The sequence below is a fragment of the Tyto alba genome, unplaced genomic scaffold, assembly GCF_018691265.1.
Source record: "Tyto alba isolate M040663 unplaced genomic scaffold, T.alba_DEE_v4.0 Super-Scaffold_22, whole genome shotgun sequence".
NCBI lineage: Eukaryota > Metazoa > Chordata > Aves > Strigiformes > Tytonidae > Tyto > Tyto alba.
Window position 1 is genome coordinate 17,714,007 of NW_024881296.1, and position 17,855 is coordinate 17,731,861.

Sequence of the window (17,855 nt, forward strand, 5' to 3'; positions counted from 1 at the left end):
CTTCAACATCCATTGAAAGAACTGTTGCAATGGCAGCTGACAGCATCAAAAATACGCTGCCAAGCCTCTTGTTTCCCCAAATGAGCTAATGTTAAGTACAAAACCCACCGTTTTCATAGAATCATAGAATGGTTGGGTTGGAAGGGACCTTAAAGATCACTTAGTTCCAACCCCCCTGCCAGGGGCAGGGACCCCTTCCCCCAGCCCAGGTTGCTCCCAGCCCCGTCCAGCCTGGCCTGGAACCCTTCCAGGGAGGGGGCAGCCACAGCTGCTCTGGGCACCCTGTACCAGTGCCTCACCTCCCTCACAGGGAAGAATTTCTTCCTTATATTTAACCTAAATCTGCCCTCTTTCAGTTTAAAACCATTACCCTTCATCCTATCACTCTACTCCCTGATAAAGAGTCCCCCCCCCATCTTTCCTGTAGCCCCCTTTAAGCACTGGAAGGCTGCTATCAGGTCTCCCTGGAGCCTTCTCTTCTCCAGGCTGAACAACCCCAATCCTCTCAGCCTGTTCTCACAGGGGAGGTGCTCCAGCCCCCTGATCAGCTTTGTTTTACGTATGACAAGATGCAGCTTTAGTCAAACTAATTTGCAGCTTCACTGGTAACAATACAAAAGGAAAAAAAAAAATCAAGTCTGATAAAAGAAAGAATACACCACGGGGGCTTACCTATGTATTCTGATCTTTGTCATCAAACATCAATTCTCCTTTTGAGTGATGCAATTAAGGTATTAGCTATCACAGCAAAAAAAGGGTATCACCAGGCTGATAAGAAAGATTCCAGACTTGAGATGTGGGATTTGGAATACCCACTTCGTATCTTTTATTGAAATTGCTGAATACTTTATATTACACTATTTTGATTCAAAATGGAGTTTTTATAAAAAGAAGCCATTTTTGAAACTGAGTAAGCCAGCCAAAAGGAACAATGAAAAGTTTCAAAAAATTCTAACCAACTCATGTATTTGCACAATGCTTTGAAACCCTATCATTGTCCATAACTTAATTTAGGAAACACCTGGAGAAGAGCAAGACTGATAGAGGAAATCTGACTTGCATTCATTGCCAGCAACATTTCAAATCAATGACCATGGCCAGGACCATAGTACAAGAGCTAGAACTTAGGCTACCAGAAAACACTGGCCGTTTTTTTTTTTTTTTTTTTTCCTTGTAAGCAATACCAGAGAGAGGTATTGTGCCGACAAGGGCTCCTCTAGTTGTTGGGCTTTTCTTGATGATGACAAACTGGGCAGTGCAGATTGTATTATAGGAGTTCTGTCTCTGTGTCCTTGAAAACTCTGGTTCTCTGTGCAGTTGGCCTAGTCCAGCCATAATTTAGGAAAAAAAAAAAAAAATCATCTTTGGGTGCTTGTCAGCTGCTTAGGCAAATACTGATGAAGCCAGTTGTATGACCAGTACCAAAAAAAATACCATGCAAAGAACAGCAACCATTTCAGGCTAAAGCTATAGAGTTGTACCTTCCAGTCAATACCTTCGAACCAATGATCTGTTTAAATTAGAATGGCTATTCAAATTTACAGGATAAATTAAGACCAGTTCCAAAATTTACATCAAATCATCCCAACACACAAAAGTTATATTTTTCCTTGTCTTACGATGAGTGAACCCAAAGAATAATACCCTGCCGGCAGGAAGAACATGTTGCTATTAAGCAAACCTGAGTAGTGAGGATCAATAAATACAAGGAGTTAGAATGCTAGTAGTCAGATAACTTGAGTCTCAGGAGCCAGGGGCTTCATTGAGCCTTAATCCTTTCCTTTCAAAGGTTTCTCTTTTTTAAGCAAGCATTTAGCATCTATGCTGAGGCTTTAAAAAAAAAAAAAAAAAAAAAAGTGTCCTGGCTAGAGAGAGTCAACATAACTCAGCCAACTGGATGTTAGACATCCAGTCATTACTGAACAGATCACTGTAAACAACCAAGAAATCTTTCTCCTCTTCCCTTTTCAATGGTTTCTTGTTAAAGGCAAAATTCAGAAAAATCTTTCAGGCTGAAGTCCTCATATTTGGTTGGAAATAATGTCCCATTATACATAATCTCTCTACATATATTTGATTAGGCACAAGAGGGGTTATTAAACATTCAACAAGTCCTCATCACTATCATCATGAAATGATACTGTATTTGTAGAGTTCTGTGCCTGCTGCTGGCTTGGCTTGGCTTTTGTTTTCCTTTCCTTTCCCCCATTCAGTAAAAAAGCTTTGTCATCACTTTCAAGGCTGGGTGGCTTCTTTTGTGGGTGCTTGCTCTTGTCTAGTCCTCTTCCTGTCTGAATCTTTACATCTGGAATGGTTAACACTTCATCCTCACTGTCCAGATCATCCACATGGAGGGAGGTAAAGGTTTCAGATGTAACAGACTTCGTAGTAATGTGACCATTCTCTTGCCCTCCTTTTGCTGTCCGTTGATTTGGTGCTGCAATTTCCTCCATAAGCCACTCTGTTTCATTCTCATTAGCTTCTTCTTCACTGTTTATCTGCAAGAAAAAGAAAAATGCAAGTGGAGACTATGTAAACCACTCTAGACTCTGCCACACGCTGATCTCCCCAGTTGTCAGACCCCCACACCACACATGGCCTTGGGTTTAAGCTTATGATTAAGATAGTAATAACTGCAGTAGCTTGCTGTTACTATCGCTTTTCACTATTGTCCTGCATTGAGTGAGTGGTGGGGTTTATTTTGGTGGCAGGGGAGGGGGCTATAGGGGCGGCCCTCAAACTATAAACAGACTTCTTTCTCTTCCTGTACATTTATATGTTATTTGGCTATTTAGGGACTCTTCATTTCCTCAGCTCTATCTTCCTTTTCCATTTCACAACATAAACATAGATCTCTCTGCTACGTGGCTTTTCTGAAGCCATACAGAATGGTTTCCACGCACCGAAGGAACTAGGAATTAAGGGCGTTATTTATCAATAAAAGCTTCGCATTAAGAAAACTTGACAAGAAGCAAAACCTTGAATTTTGCCACTCTGTTACCTTTGTGTATTTGTAGGAAACACCAGATGTTCTTCTGCAACAGTTCGTTATCTTGTTCATTACGATCTCCCTAAAGAAAGGGAAGAATATTGTGTTAGGGAGACTGTACTCCCCTTATTAGCCCACTTCACTGGATTTTTACCATCAATACAAAGCATTTCCCCAAGCAAGCTATTGCATAGCGACACTTGACCCTGAACCACTCTAACAAAATTCAGTCCATGATGATGTACATCATCTCCCTTATCACAGCTTCAGTGTGACTGAAATACCTCTGGCCTTTACGTCTAGGGGAAAAAAAAACCCAAACCTGTCTGGAAAGCAGATAATCAGCAGGATGTGCACTTTGTTCCTTGCTCCTGTTTTACGGTTCCAGCTTGACACCATGAAAGGAGAGGGATATCAAATACTAATATCATCACATTGGTTTATTCTCCTTAAGTAGGAGCTGTCCACAATAAAGACTAGCCCAATTCAATTGTGTACTTCACCTCTCTTTACATGGACCTTCAGACAGTAATGGGGAATTCAAAAAAAACAGCAGTTTGACAGTTGATGGTGCCAACTGAAAATCAGAACTTAAATGTCTGAAGTTCACAACTTCCCTTTTACTGAGGAAATTTAAGTCCTGCCAAAGAAACTTCTAAAGCCTCACAATCATTTCTTACCTCCTCTCTTTTTTGTAGAACAGCAAGATTATCAGGCATGCAGTGAGAACAACTAGGAGGACACTGAGCACAGCACCAACAGCCTGACTTCTCCTTGAAAGGCCTTTACGTACTTGGGCCTCCTGATCAGTCTGGTGCTCATTGCTTCCTGGATCATCGGTTGATCTAATAACAAATTGGGAAGAAAATGACAGGTAAGATCTATTAACCAGTTACATCAAACTGAATTAGAATCAGCAGATACAAAGAAATTAAACACACCGCCCCCACCCTGTCAGTCCTACCTAACAGCTTTAAAGAATTGAATTCAGGGGATTTTGTTCAAATTCAAAATCACTGAAAAAAATAAAAAAATGTATGTACTGTGTCTACATCATGGTATGTTTTCCAATAGTGCATAAAATTGATTACAGACAAGACTGAAGTGCGTGATTAGGCACTTGAGAGCTTACACAGCAGCAGCTATCCACACAAAGCTGCTATTTCAGAACCAAACATGCACCTGAGCAAGCAACAAAAGCTACAGCAATTATTTACCTTCCAGCTGACTATGGCACTACACAGACCTCAATAGCTAATTGCCTGTTTAAACCAGAATAAACAGTTTCCCTGTGTTTTCAAGCTAGCGGCCAGAAAGAGAGCCATCCTAGAAGCAGTCACTCCATTCTTCACAGTGAGGCTGCCTACAATTCAAGAATGCCAGGAAGCACCTAGACAAAGTCACTCTGCTTTTAACACTGTCACCTCATTACTCCTTTTTGGATCTGTAAATAAGCTGAGCATAATTAATTGCAGAAATACCTCATTATTCGCAAGACCTGTAATGACTTTTTACTCCACCCTAAAGAAGCAGGCAGCTAGAGAGGAAGACCAGTCTTTTCCAGGCTTTAAAGTTTTCCAGACAATAAGGTGAGGAGGACAAAAAACCTTGCCCAAATACTGGTTACTCCTCTCAGTAACATGAAACAGCATGTTCTGGTAGCTACAGTAGGTTTTACTCAGTGAGAGTAATATTAATTCCCCCATGCCTCTCCATTTCCCATTCAAACAAGCAGCTTTAGGTCCAAATCAGCTTGGCAAGCTTTTATTTAGTGGTCATGTGCCAAACATTACATACATGAACATCAATTCCATCTACCCATGAGTCTACTGCTATTTTAGCTTTTGATTTTTTCAAAATCACCGTGATGAACAAATACAGAAAAGCCCTTTAGCTGAGAAGTGCTGACAAGAGCTGCTTTCAAAAATGTTTAACTACTCACATTAATGGACACACAGCAGATGTGTACCAGGTAAATAAATACTGGCAATCTGCTGTCTCATGAAGGAACTCAGGGATGCCTTCCTTTACTTGTGGACTGCAGTGGAAGAAAATGGTTGAAGACACAAACTTTGATTTATCTTTACCACATCTGGAGTCTGATGAAAATATGACATCCAAGTCATCATCTACAACAAGAAGAAAACTTTATAGTTTACTGCTTCCTGGAAAACGCTCTATTAATGCTAGACCCTGGAGAGTTATGGATTTGTTCTGCAGTAACAGCTTGCACTTTGCAGTATCTGCAGGTGAGCGCATACTTTTATGTAGCTTTGCCATCAATTATGGAAATAGTGGGCTAAACCCTTCACAAGAAAAAGTAGCTAGATAAAGGAGATCATTGCTTATGCAGCACAAGCACAGCAGAAAAACAGGAGAGCAAGTTTTCCATCTTGCACTGTGTTTCTACCAAAGTCTTTCAACCGAGTCAAGGCCACACTCACAACTGAGCTTACAGTAAGAAAAGAAAAAAACCTAAATTCTACTGGACAGACTTTTACAGAATTGTATTAGCACAGATGTTGAAACAAGAACCATTCTCTGATGAAGCAATTCACAAGGAGTATCAAGCAATTCAGGCTCGTGAGCAAGTACTTACCTTCAACATAATATTTAGCTTTTCTGGCAGAACCAATTCTCCGAAAGCGACGTTCATTAGTCTTAACCTGGCAGATGTTTGCTCCAGAGCATTCTGGGAAACTTGAGTTTCTTATACCAGAAAGTTGAATTTCATATACGTATTTATCACCATTTGTCCGTATGTCACCAGAAGCTGTGTACAACCTGAGGAAACAGATGGCAGGTCTATCCTTAAGTTTAAACTCACAGATTTAGGTTATTCCCAAAATAAGACTGGCAACAGCGGTAGCTGATGCCACTGTCTGATCCCAGACCAAGTTGGAGGGACTGATTCAGCAACCAGAAAAGATGCAGGACCCTGAACATTACAAATGAGGATTATATTTATCACAAATATAATCCAAGAAAGCACAAAAAGCAAGCTTTTCTAGTTATATTGCCCTCAATGGGTGTATGAACATGTAAATACTTCCAAATGATTAAGATAAACTGGAGACGAAAGCATGATACAGCAGTCCTACACAAACTAGCCTACTGACTGTAAGAACCACATCGTGTGCTCTGTAGCTATGATAAACAGCAGAGCTTCGCTGCCTTCTCCATAAGGGTAACTAGTTCTACCATTAGTGTTACTTGAGTAGTATTTACAATTGTATCCTTTCACACTGCTTGTCAGAGTGAGAATGTTCTGAGATTCATAGCTATTTGTTCTAGCCACCTGCTTGAAGGCTGAGCTTGCTCAAATATGACTTGCCTTTAATCTCACATTACACCAAGTTTTATTTTTGTCCTGACTTCCTCTCCTCCTTCATCCAGGCCTGTTTGATTTTTCTCTATGCTTGTAATGCTGTCACCACATTTGCACAGCAAGTTTATTCAGAACACTTCTGCTCAGTTACTCCACTGGTTTGTGCCCTGCAAGCAGAGTTTATTCTTCCCATAACACTACTATGGGCAGATTTCCTTTCATAACACTAGCACTGACATTAAATATAGTGGTTTATAAGAGATTCTGGACTAAAGTTATGTGCAATGTATAGTACAGTCAGTGTAACTGCTAGTCTTCCCTTGCCTCTCCTGAGTTTAGTCATCCTTGACCATTCCTCCAGAGCTGTCCTTTCTGACTTCTAAGGCTTCTGAAGCATCAATTCCATATGGATCATCCGAGCAGGCAAAAAGGTGCTATGTACTAATGTCTACACATTATGGAAGAGACCAATAACCCACAATAAAGAGATCTAACATCAAGGTATGTGCAGGCTTTAGACTTGTCTTGAGTACACCTGGACATTCTCACAACTATAAGCCCAGCTGTGAGCTGCACTATTAATCAGGCCTTTCAGTCAGTCATTGGTACAAGGTGAATTCAGTGCTATTTCCACTCGACAGCTAAGAGCTGTTAAAGCAACATAGAACATTCACACCAAGTTCTCTTCTTGCAGTACAGATCTACAGGACCAAGGTGTTGTGGTTTTTGGTTGTTGCTGGGGATTTTTGTTTTGTTTTTTTTTTATTGAGGAGTTTTTGCGGGGTGGGTGCGGGGAAAAGGCAGCTTGCTTTTTTTACTTACTTGTAATAAACATCCCCTAGAGAGAAGTTTTTCCCAGTTGCAGGATTAATAACTGTTCCATTCACTACCTCCACCTCTTGCTGCTTCACAGCACAAGCTGCACGTGTGTCCCAAGTGATGTAGTAAGCACAGTTTTCTTCATCAATCCTACCAAATGACAGACACCACTCATGATTCCAGGAAACAGTAACAAGTGCATACTACCTTGAGAAAGGGAAGACACACCACTGCTAACCCATGTGTTGGAATGTCCTGATCAAGCATCATGCCTAGAGTAAGCTAAAATAGCCAAGTAGTACTCAAAAAAAAAATAAAAAAAAACCTTCTTGAAGAGTTGCACTGCACTTTCTGCAGTTCCAAGATCTAAAAAAGACCTGGCTGCACTTGAACTTCCTACTTCAAAAGTTCCAGAAGTCACACAGTATATCAAAGGGTTCTATCAAAATATTTTACCTAACAAACATGTCAGGCTGCTCTTGCCAGGTTCAATGTACTGCACATTATTTAACTAGGATAAGGAGTACAAACTAGCTAGATTTTGCTGTCTAGTTCTCTGACTCAAATAGAGCATCTCACTCAGTTTCTCAATTCTACAAACAATATGCAGTTAACCAAAACAAGACTGAGCAAAAACCCATCAAGATTTCTTAGTATTTATGACTATGCATATGCACCTCACTTTGGACTGCTTCTAGTTGAATAATCCATACTGAGGCAACAATAAACCATGATTTATTAGCTCAATCACTTATCTACAGTAAGTGTTCTCCACTAAACAGATTTTGATCAAAGTTAAAGAGTGGTTGTACTACAACTGAAATGGAAAACAACAGCATCCCAGCCACTATCAGATCTAATTTGGAAGTATAATGCTTACATTTTTGCCCAGAAATTTTAAGATAAATACAGAATACAATTGTTTATGGGAGTGAACAGGTGGTGCCGAAACTCCAGAAGATCCATGTTTTACAAATACAGACCAAGGATTATTTTAGGGACTGTCCAACCGAATGGATAGCCACTGTCCTGAGGCTGTTTACTAGAGAGGTACAAAGGAATAAACCATGAAGATCAGTGGTATGTTAATTTGTTACTCACCTCTGCAACATGGGCATGCCAACTGTTTTTGCACACTTCAGTTCTATAATTGTCGTTACTTTCTTGTTTTTCCTACATTCCTGCCCACTGGAATAACTAATATACACTGTATCACCTAGAAGACAAAAATGGTGACACACACAAGGTTTTTGTAAGCAGCTGTGAAATTCCGTTTGCTCATTCTCCAGACCTTATTACTTCAGATTAACTTTTAGGAATTTTTCTCCTTGCAAAGACCATGTACCAACTACAGAACTTCAATAACTTGAGGCCTTCACACTGATGACCATTAAAAAAAAAAAAAAAATCATCACTCCTCAAACATCTTTGTATTTACATCGTACTGTGTGTTCAGGTCACCAGCACGGCCATAATGTTTACAAGTTTAAAAAATTGCATCTTAAATAAGAGTAAATGAAGATACCCATTTATAAACAAGCTCAGGCAACAAACACATGCAAGACATCCCACTGGTTTTATATCTGGATGGAAAATTTCCCTCAATTTCACAAACTCAGCACCAACTTAAAAAATGTTTTTTAAACTGAAAACTTGAGTACGGTTGAGATTTTTTTTTTTTTTTAATTCCTTTTCTTAAGAGTGAAGCCAATTAGTCGTCTTTCACATGCTGCTTTAATTGAAGAAGTTAGTGAACATAGAACAGGTCTTTCAAAATGAGAAATGTGATGAACAAAAATAATTCCCCCCTCCCACAATTATAGAATCATAAACTGGCTGAGGTTGGAAGGGACCTCTGGAGGTCATATGGTCCAACCCTCCCCTGCTCAAGAAGGGCCCCCTGAAGCTGGCTGCCCAGGGCCGTGTCCAGATGGCTTCTGAATATCTCCAAGGATGGCAACTCCATAACCTCTCCGGGCAGCCTGCGACAGTGCTTGGTCGCCCTCGGAGTAAAAAAGTGCTTCCTGATGTTCAAATGGACAAATTCACTTCTTACAGTTTTAATGACAACATTGTTTATTTGCGTGAATGTTTTCTCATGGCTTAAACACCACCTCTAAGTTTGAGTAGTAGCATTTACTGTTTTTGTTTTTAAACAGAAGATTAACTAGTATAGATATTTCAAAATAAAGGCTTCACCATAATTCATGAAGCACTATAGCTAAGTTGTAAGATTTAACTACCTCTAGTTCTCTACAGGAACAAAAGTAAGTCTACCTGTCACATTCAGCTTCTGTGTATGAACAAGTCCAAGAACTTGAACGTCTCCGTTGTTGCTTTTCCTGCAAATACTGGCTCTTTCAGGGCAGCCTGTGGGTCCCTCATGTACCCTCTGACAGAGATTCACATAGTACCTACAGAGAATATGGTAGAGAAAACTCCTTTAAAATTAATTTAGGCTAAACTGAAAGAGATATAAACTTTAGAATCCTCCTTGGAAGCTAACCAAGTTGAAATAAATTGAATACTCTGTCTTACAGAATAAAGCATGTACTAAGGCTTAGCAGATTATTTGTATCATTTTCAAGTAAATGACTCTAGGTAAAAAAAAAACAATCATTTATCAGATTAGTTTACTAGTTAATTTTGACCTAGGTCGAAACTAGAAATTGGAACCGAGTCAAGAAATGCCCAAAAGTTTTTTTAGCTACAAAGGTTATAACACTATACTAAATTCAGTGTCTCTTCGGAGATATACCAATTAAGTTTTATTAGAACAGAAGAACTAGTAGCAAGGTGGTGAGTGAAAGAGTTTTGTTACCCCACAGCTTATCACAAGTTTAGAATCAGATGCTGTCATCCTTATCAGTTCACTCCTATTTGCTAACTGGAGGGGTTAGGCTGAAGAGGTTGATGTCTTTCTGCCATTCATATTTTCTTCTAAGTATCAACTTAGAGGAATGGGGGGAAAAAAGCCCTACTTAAACTTCAGACAAAAAGTTATACACTTGAGTCAAAAGACAGCAAATATTTTTGTTCAAGTTGATTAAGAATCCAAAAATTTCATTTAAACGACAAAATGACTTTGCTAAGATAGCAGTTCAAATAGAAAGCCTTTAAAAAGCTTTTAGATTAGACTTGTTCATTCTTTAAAAAGGGTTACCAGTAGAGGAAAAGTGTGAGGATGAAGACAGTAACTATTCATCTTCTTCAGATAAAATGGTTTTCTTTTTGTTTTGGTTTTTTTTTTTTTTTTTTGGTTTGGTTTGGGTTTTTTTGGTTTTTTTTTTGTCTATATGTAGTGTTAAGCATTGACAGCTTCAAGACACTGTCAGCAATTTAAACAGACTCTGAGGAGGGACCAAACAGAAGTACACATTACAACTTCAACTGTATTGATGAGCAAGATGCTCCCTGGGAGTTGCTCATTACTCACGAGTTCCCATTGTGGAAAAAGATCCACGATCCTGTCAGGGAAGAGAGCATTCTCAAGTCGTAAGTTCTGTGTTTTTGGACAAACTTGCACTCCATCTTCTTTGGAGGACAAACAGCCTGAGTCTTCCATTCAAATGTCACAGCACAGCCAAGTGTCTCACTCAAAAGGCGTGGTCTCCCAACACCAGCATTTTCATCACATGTGAAGATAATGGTAGATTCCCTTCTTGCAGTTGCTATAAGGGGGAAGATTGGTTAAAAAGAAGGAAAAAAATACTTTGCAAGAAGCTTTCAGGCATGTATGGATTTTAGTGTAGCAATTCTGCTGTATCAACAAAAATTTTAATCAGGTATTGTTTCAGATAGCAAAGAGGCACAAATGCTCTACCTAGTAATTTTATTCCCTAGGTTAGCTTTCATGCTTTTTAGAAAGTAGCGTTCCTTCCAAACCGACTGATCGCCAAAGGACAGTCATCATTTGAACACTCATGATCTAAAGGCATGAACTCTTTATTTCAAAAGTATTTTACTCCCTCGAGTAAAGTCAGATTTGTCCCATAGATTCCTTGTCTTGCCCACTCCTATTCCTTTACTTTCACTGTATTTCACCAGAGGTCTTTTGCCCAGCCTGATAATGGCTAACTCCCTGTGTTAGCTCAGATCCTTGCACAAGAAGTACAGGAAGTTCTTACCATTACCACAGAATCCCCACTTTCCATCTCCCTGGTAGTCTTCAGTTGTAGCACACCACGGCCTACTCTTTTCTTCTGTAAGACATTCCTCGTAGGTCTTCCCTTTGTACTTGAAGGGGAACACACAGAGTTCTCCCTTTTCAGTCACTGAGAAGAAAAGGCATATCTTCTTACTAACATGCAGTAGAATAGTAGTCATATCCAGATTCAGGATCATATCCAAAGCCTGTACTTCAATACTGAAGAAAAGTCATAGGCAGAGGCAGACAGCAGGAACACTGAAACACTGAGTCTAAACCCAATTAGAAAACTAGGACGTAGTGTACAATCAGCTACAATCATCCCTACAGAAAAGTTGCACTCTCTCTTCTAGGAGATACATGTTGATGTTGAAGATTAGTATGGTACATGTGATTTAATGAAACTACATGTTTCTATTAACATATGCAAAATACCACTTCCATCCTGCTGCAACAAAGCCTCATATTTTAAGGGTGAAAAACACTGACAACGTTTTACATAAAGAATGGGTCTGCTTTAATCTCACCTGGAGGACACCGATCACCTCCTGTATACTGCAAGATGACCGTTTCATCCTGGTGGCTATAGTCCATTTTCATTTCCTTTATGTTTCCAAAAGACGACGCACCACTTTCAGAGGTCAGACACACTGCCCCATCTTTGCATTTTTCCTGAGGCAAGTCTGCTGCCTGACTGCATACACCAACATGATAACTGTTGGATCCAGAAAATACCTGTGTGGACATCCAGAAGCATCACAAACAAGGCTGCCTCAGAGCCTACAGTCAATACAAAGAATGATGCAAGTGCTTTATAAACCAAGTTTCATGCAATACTTGCATAATATGCAAGAGGAAAAGAAGGTAACTGATTTTTCAAGTCCCACCCTCCTTAATATGGCAAAATTGCACATAAAGTTCACCTGCAGGACCAAGGGTATAATCTGTTCAGCAGGCTTCTTTTGACGTGCAGGATTCTGCCACAGGCAAAGATTTCTCCTTCCTTTCCCCACCAGTATATCCATGAATTTCCCCTCTCAAAAACATTAAAAACCTAATGTTATTCCCTCTAATATTACTCCCTCTGTCAGAGGCCAAACAAATATCAACACTGACCACAACTGCAGCTCATACTTCAGTCTCCTCTCCCACCCCAGGACGCTTAAAAGAAACCACTGCTTCAGTTTTAAAATGTTGATAGCCCTGGGCAGTTAAAAAAAAAAAAAAAACAATGACACAACCAAAAGGCATTACCTCAAATGATCTTCCAGAAAGGCTGGTCAAGTTAAAAGTATAGTGTAGCTGTTCATCAGTCACAGAGCAGCCTAAAGTTTTCACTTTATCAGGACACACAACTGGAGTTTCCCACTCAAACACAAAACTGCAATCAAGTTTCCTTATCATCTTTGGCTTGCCCTGTTACCAAAGAACACAACAAGATACATTAGGCTTCATTTTTGGAGTTTGTTGTTCTTTCCGCATTTTTCCCCCCATCCTCCAACCGTCAACCTTAGTTTACTGACTGTGGAACAAACACCATGTCTTCATATTATAACCAGTACCAAAAAAGCTACAAGTGAAGTTCATTCTACCTAGCTCCAGAAAATAATCACAGCAGTAACTGAAGTACACAAGCTTACTTATTAATTAGGCTCAAGATTTTGACGTTCAACTTAGTTGCAACAACAGTTTGAGCGTGTTATGTTTCTCCATGGTAGGGAACATTAAGAAACTTCACTGAGCTAAGGTTTAGAAAGAATGCTGCTTTGTCATATTTTATTTAAAAATATGAGTAGGGCCCATGCAATATTCAGAGCTGCTTAGAGTTTCAGCTGATGTCCCATGTAGATGGAAAATGGCTCCACTGAGTATTTTCAACAAGCTTTAGTTTATGAAACATCATACCTAAGTGCTTCTTTACACTTTGTTAAAGCATTCAAAAAATTCAAGTAGATGCGCACTACCATGCAACCCCAATTTAGTATTCAGGTTGCAACATAAAATAAAAAAGTAAGTATATAAAAGCAAATTTTTAAAGCTGTGTATGATTAGGGGAAGGGTTACAACATAAGGGAAACATTTCACAGTAACAGCTTTACAAACAATTAGCGCGGTTCTTGTGTTAGCTTGTGGTACAAGTACAGGCTTTTGGACCTAGACAAGGTGCAATACAGCATTAAGGTTAATGTCAGCAATAAGTTATACATTACTTTAGTGGAATCTGATCCTTGAAACCTTCAAAACCTGCTACACTCAAGCCTAAAGTTCACTCACTGCATGAGATTTTACCTGGTTAAGAACACATATACTAAGTATCTAAATACTAATTATTTAAGAATACAAATACTAAGTATATTCCTTGTTGAAACAAGTCCATCCTTACATGCTAGAAACAAAGCCTTGATTTAGTTTTAAACAAAGCCAACACTGGTTACTACCCACTTCCCACTGCATTCCAATACCAACATAAGTTTAATAGATGTCTTACCAGACTAGTTCCTTGGCTGCAGTGAAATACAATAAGAGAAGTATAGTTCAATCTGTTGTTTATCTGACAAGGAGTAGTGCTGTTGTAAGTGATGTAAACTTCATTTAATGCCTCATTTAACTTGGGAGGTTCAGTAACACGGCCAATATCCTACACAAGCAAAAATATGTATTAAGAGACACATGGGACACACCTAGATTTCAGATCAGCCCAGAGATTCAACTGAGTCAAATTTATCTGTTTGGTTTACATGGGAGCACAACTATTGCACTTTTGAAAACTATTCTATACAAATAACAGTTGTAGTATTTCAATCCTAACAAAACACAAGTTGAGCAGCTAAAAGCACTCTCTGATTAAGCTTGACAAAAGCCAGAAAGGTTCTGCATCTTACAGGCAGAGTCTTCTTTAAATCATTGTGCCAAAATACCAACACATTTAAAAATAGCGCAGTATTAACAATGGAGGAAGATCCCTAGATCAGTGTGGAAGTTAAGTTCATGGCAAACAGCCTCCACTGTTTACGTGCATCTTCTACAGCACACAAACAAGACCTCAAAAGGTAAGAACGTCCATCTCTCAAGGTAATAACACAGAGAAGTTAACCAAGATTCTGTCACAGGCTTGCTATTCATACAGTGTCAAGTTCTTGCTTGAAAGCACATTTTGGAGCATGCCGGGACATATCTTGCTTCATATTGCAACAGGCTATCACGGGATCAAGCACACCATTTCTGTGCCACAGAATGGCAGACTGAGGCATCCTCTTCCCAGTGCCCATATTTGGCACACAGCACTACATGAAAAAAAATTATCTGTAGTAATTTTTCATATTTGTCATGGTACAGAATCTTCTGACGCCCAAAAAAATCACTAGGGTTCAGGATAGGAAAGTAATTCTTCATAGGGAAAAGCAATGAAAGAATTTTGTAGTGAGGATTTTAATTTTGTATTCCATTTCTTTAACTGATTGTCAAGCCTCTGGTTCAAATCAGGTCTCTAGGCAGGGATACTGTTTTGAACTAGCAGGGAAATGCACAGTCCAGTGATTCCAGGCATAGTACTTACTATTGGTGATTCATTAACAGGAACCATGCAAACAGCCGCTCCAGGTGGGCAACTGACATCTTTGATAGGATTGAGAGGCTCACAGATGTTGAGGTAAAAGTCTGGAGAAACATCTGTTATATCTTCATCCACAAATGCCTCATAATACCCAGTGCGATGGATCAGAGGAGACAGGTCAATAACAGAACTGCCATTCAGTACTGAGCACTTCACCTACAAGAAAGTACGTTTTATTGCTCTTATTCTTTTATTATGTGCTTTGATTTATTAACAAGCACCCTGTCCTTCATGGGGCCAGAAGTGTGGCTGCATTTAAAATTTTTAAATTTTATTTAAGTAAAGCAGCATTTGTTACAATTTTTGTTTGTCTATAGATACTAAGCACCTACAAGCTGCGTATGAAAAACCTCAATCATTTCAACATTTTTATGGAATGAAGTCCATAACGGAATAACACCAAGACGTAAAGCTCTGGCATGCATACTCCAGCATATACAGTCACTACGTCTTTGTAAAATCAGTAGATTCTACAGATCCTTCCTCTTTCCCCATCTCCCACACAACACTGGACCATCTCCAATAAACAAGCTTGGTTATAACAAATGTAAAGTTACTGCATTGCAAGTTGATGGCTTGAGCACTGCATTTCCTCAAAACCTACTTCCTGCATTCTTAAAATGCATAAGCTTCCTGACAACCTACCTGGAATTGGGGAAGTATATTCTTGTTTAGATACTTGATAAGTAGCAACTAACAAAATTGCTGTTTAATTTCAAGACAAATAATCATCATTGCTACCTAGCTATCACCACACTGAAATATCTAGGGTTACTGTGGATACACTGTGAGAAGTGATCAGAAATGCACAAGTGATCACTGAACAGGCTAGAAAACACAATGTTCTTAGGCACCGTTGATTTGTATTGCAGCATGGTACATATTACTGAAGAAGAAACTAGAGATATGTGTAGCAGAACTCTTACAAAAGGAGGGGACGTGTGACAGTTCCTGTCAGGGAAAGGAAAATTGTAAAAGGTTTTTCGTAAATGGAAGCAAGAGCTACGTAGCATTGAGACAGTGATGAGGAGGAATAACAACTTGTGACAGAAAATAATGGTCACACTAGGAGTAAGCAAGGCAGCTAAAGAATGAGTAGGCAGATTCACAAAAGGTAATGTTCAGGTGTTAAGAAAAGAACTGAATTCACCCTATAGCTCATTTAGCCTTCTATTCCTATTGCTGGCTTTTACTCTGTGCACCACTACTGGTCACAATTTAACTAGCTAAAATTAACTAAAGACTACCTCAAAGTACTGTCAGGAACACAGCAGTTCATTTAGAGTGGACCAAACCAGGTTATTACAGCACATGCTGTACAGCAGAGGCAGATCCTAAAGTTCATACTATCAAGGCTTATCAGGTCTTGCACTGAGCAAACTGATCATACGCTTGCCTGGCCCCTACTCACCCGCTTAGAAACAAAGACCATCCCCATGCACAGAGATGCTATCCATCCTCAACTCAACCTAAGCTCTGTTGGCCTGTTGTGTTGGAGGATCTTAACCATCAATTCCCAAGAAGATGCCCTATGGCTTCCATGTGAAAAGTAGCTAAGTAGGTTCCACAGAGTGGTTATTCTGAAGTGTTAAAGTTTTAACTTGGCTTACCATGTGGACCAGAAGTTTGCCAAGTATTGTTCATCCCTGCTGAAAGTCAGTAAGAAAAGTATTTGAGAACATTTATATGAACTTGGGTTCTGTACTACAGTAAGAGACCTATCCCTCAAGGAATTTAAAACATACACGCCTATTATGCCTAACCCCCCAGAAATTTAGTCCCCCAAATGTTTTCCATAGAATTAATTTTTACCTCTTCCTCACAAGCCAAGGAAGTATGCCAAGAGAAGTAACTGGTGCATGTCTGCTCATCAAAAGACAGAAAAACTGGCTTGCTGTCATCTCCAACATCAGACTTGCATACAAAGCTAAAGTAGCTTTTATGCTTCAGTTCAGGGTCTGCAGGGCAAGGATCTCCATCTTCATAGACAAGCTTTAACACTTGATCTTCATAAGTTAAAGTTTTACTCAGTTTTCCAGCGTTAATTGGTTTTGGACCACCAGTGATGCAGACAGCTAAAGTGAAAAAGGAAAATGATCAAGTCTGATGTAACTGCACTTCAAAATTGCACCTTACAACATGAACAGCAGGAAACGTAAGATTTTAGCCTCATTTTAATTTTCCTACAAAAGATAGCTTTTTCACACCATCCAGAGTTGCTATTAAATCAAGATGAACTGCACTGAAACAAAGACAATATTTAGTCTTTAATACTTCATTAACCAGCAGAATGTACTGCTCCTATATACATTTAAGCAATCACAGAGCACAGTGTTTGGTTAGTACTTCTCTGAAAACAAGAGATTAACACAAGATGTCAGCCAGATTATATATAATTTCATTAAAATGCCTCTTAAAAACAAAATCAATACAGTATTTTATTCTAACTACACAAAAATAATTTTTAATTCACAAATGATACTCCTATTTTATCATTTAAAATGCTTAAATATTATCTCATATTCAGTTTGACAGAAGAGATAGCAATTCAACCTGCTAGTAAACAGCTTAAAATACAAATTAACTTCTACTGACGTTTCAGAGCATCCAAAACAGAACAAAAAGTTAGAAAGAGGGGTGGCAAGGGTTTGAAGCGCGGACACAAGGCTCAGTGTAGTTGTCTTATAGTAATACATCACCACAGAGTAATTTCTGTGTTCAGTTTACTCTAGCTGAAAGCTTGTAACTTCTTTCTTTTCACAACAGTTAAGAGGTACAATAGAAGCGTCCACACTCACATCTAAAAGAATACCCACCCATTCAGACCTGAAGAAATTGGACTGGAAGTGAGCCAATGTAAGTTTAGGAATGGAGTTTGATAGAAATGCATCACTTCATTTCCTAAAACTGTTTTAGGACCTCTTCCTAGTCAATTCAGCCACATAGGTTTCTCTCTTCA

The 17,855-nt window shown here is 39.1% G+C and overlaps 1 protein-coding gene across 1 annotated transcript in view; it reads right to left on the bottom strand.

Annotated features, from left to right (window-relative positions):
• Positions 1 to 789: 789 nt before the first annotated feature.
• IGF2R (insulin like growth factor 2 receptor) overlaps positions 790 to 17,855 on the bottom strand; it is a 59,212-nt gene continuing 42,146 nt past the window's right edge. The window contains exons 34-48 of the mRNA XM_042795825.1: positions 16,709 to 16,971; positions 14,840 to 15,052; positions 13,772 to 13,921; positions 12,538 to 12,699; positions 11,811 to 12,018; positions 11,264 to 11,410; positions 10,573 to 10,807; positions 9,414 to 9,550; positions 8,238 to 8,352; positions 7,140 to 7,286; positions 5,589 to 5,773; positions 4,932 to 5,118; positions 3,670 to 3,834; positions 3,002 to 3,071; positions 790 to 2,498 (exon numbers count right to left, since the gene is read on the bottom strand). Coding sequence (XP_042651759.1) covers positions 2,097 to 2,498; positions 3,002 to 3,071; positions 3,670 to 3,834; positions 4,932 to 5,118; positions 5,589 to 5,773; positions 7,140 to 7,286; positions 8,238 to 8,352; positions 9,414 to 9,550; positions 10,573 to 10,807; positions 11,264 to 11,410; positions 11,811 to 12,018; positions 12,538 to 12,699; positions 13,772 to 13,921; positions 14,840 to 15,052; positions 16,709 to 16,971 — 2,786 coding nt within the window. The 3' untranslated portion in view covers positions 790 to 2,096. The remainder of the gene's footprint in view (positions 2,499 to 3,001; positions 3,072 to 3,669; positions 3,835 to 4,931; positions 5,119 to 5,588; positions 5,774 to 7,139; positions 7,287 to 8,237; positions 8,353 to 9,413; positions 9,551 to 10,572; positions 10,808 to 11,263; positions 11,411 to 11,810; positions 12,019 to 12,537; positions 12,700 to 13,771; positions 13,922 to 14,839; positions 15,053 to 16,708; positions 16,972 to 17,855) is intronic.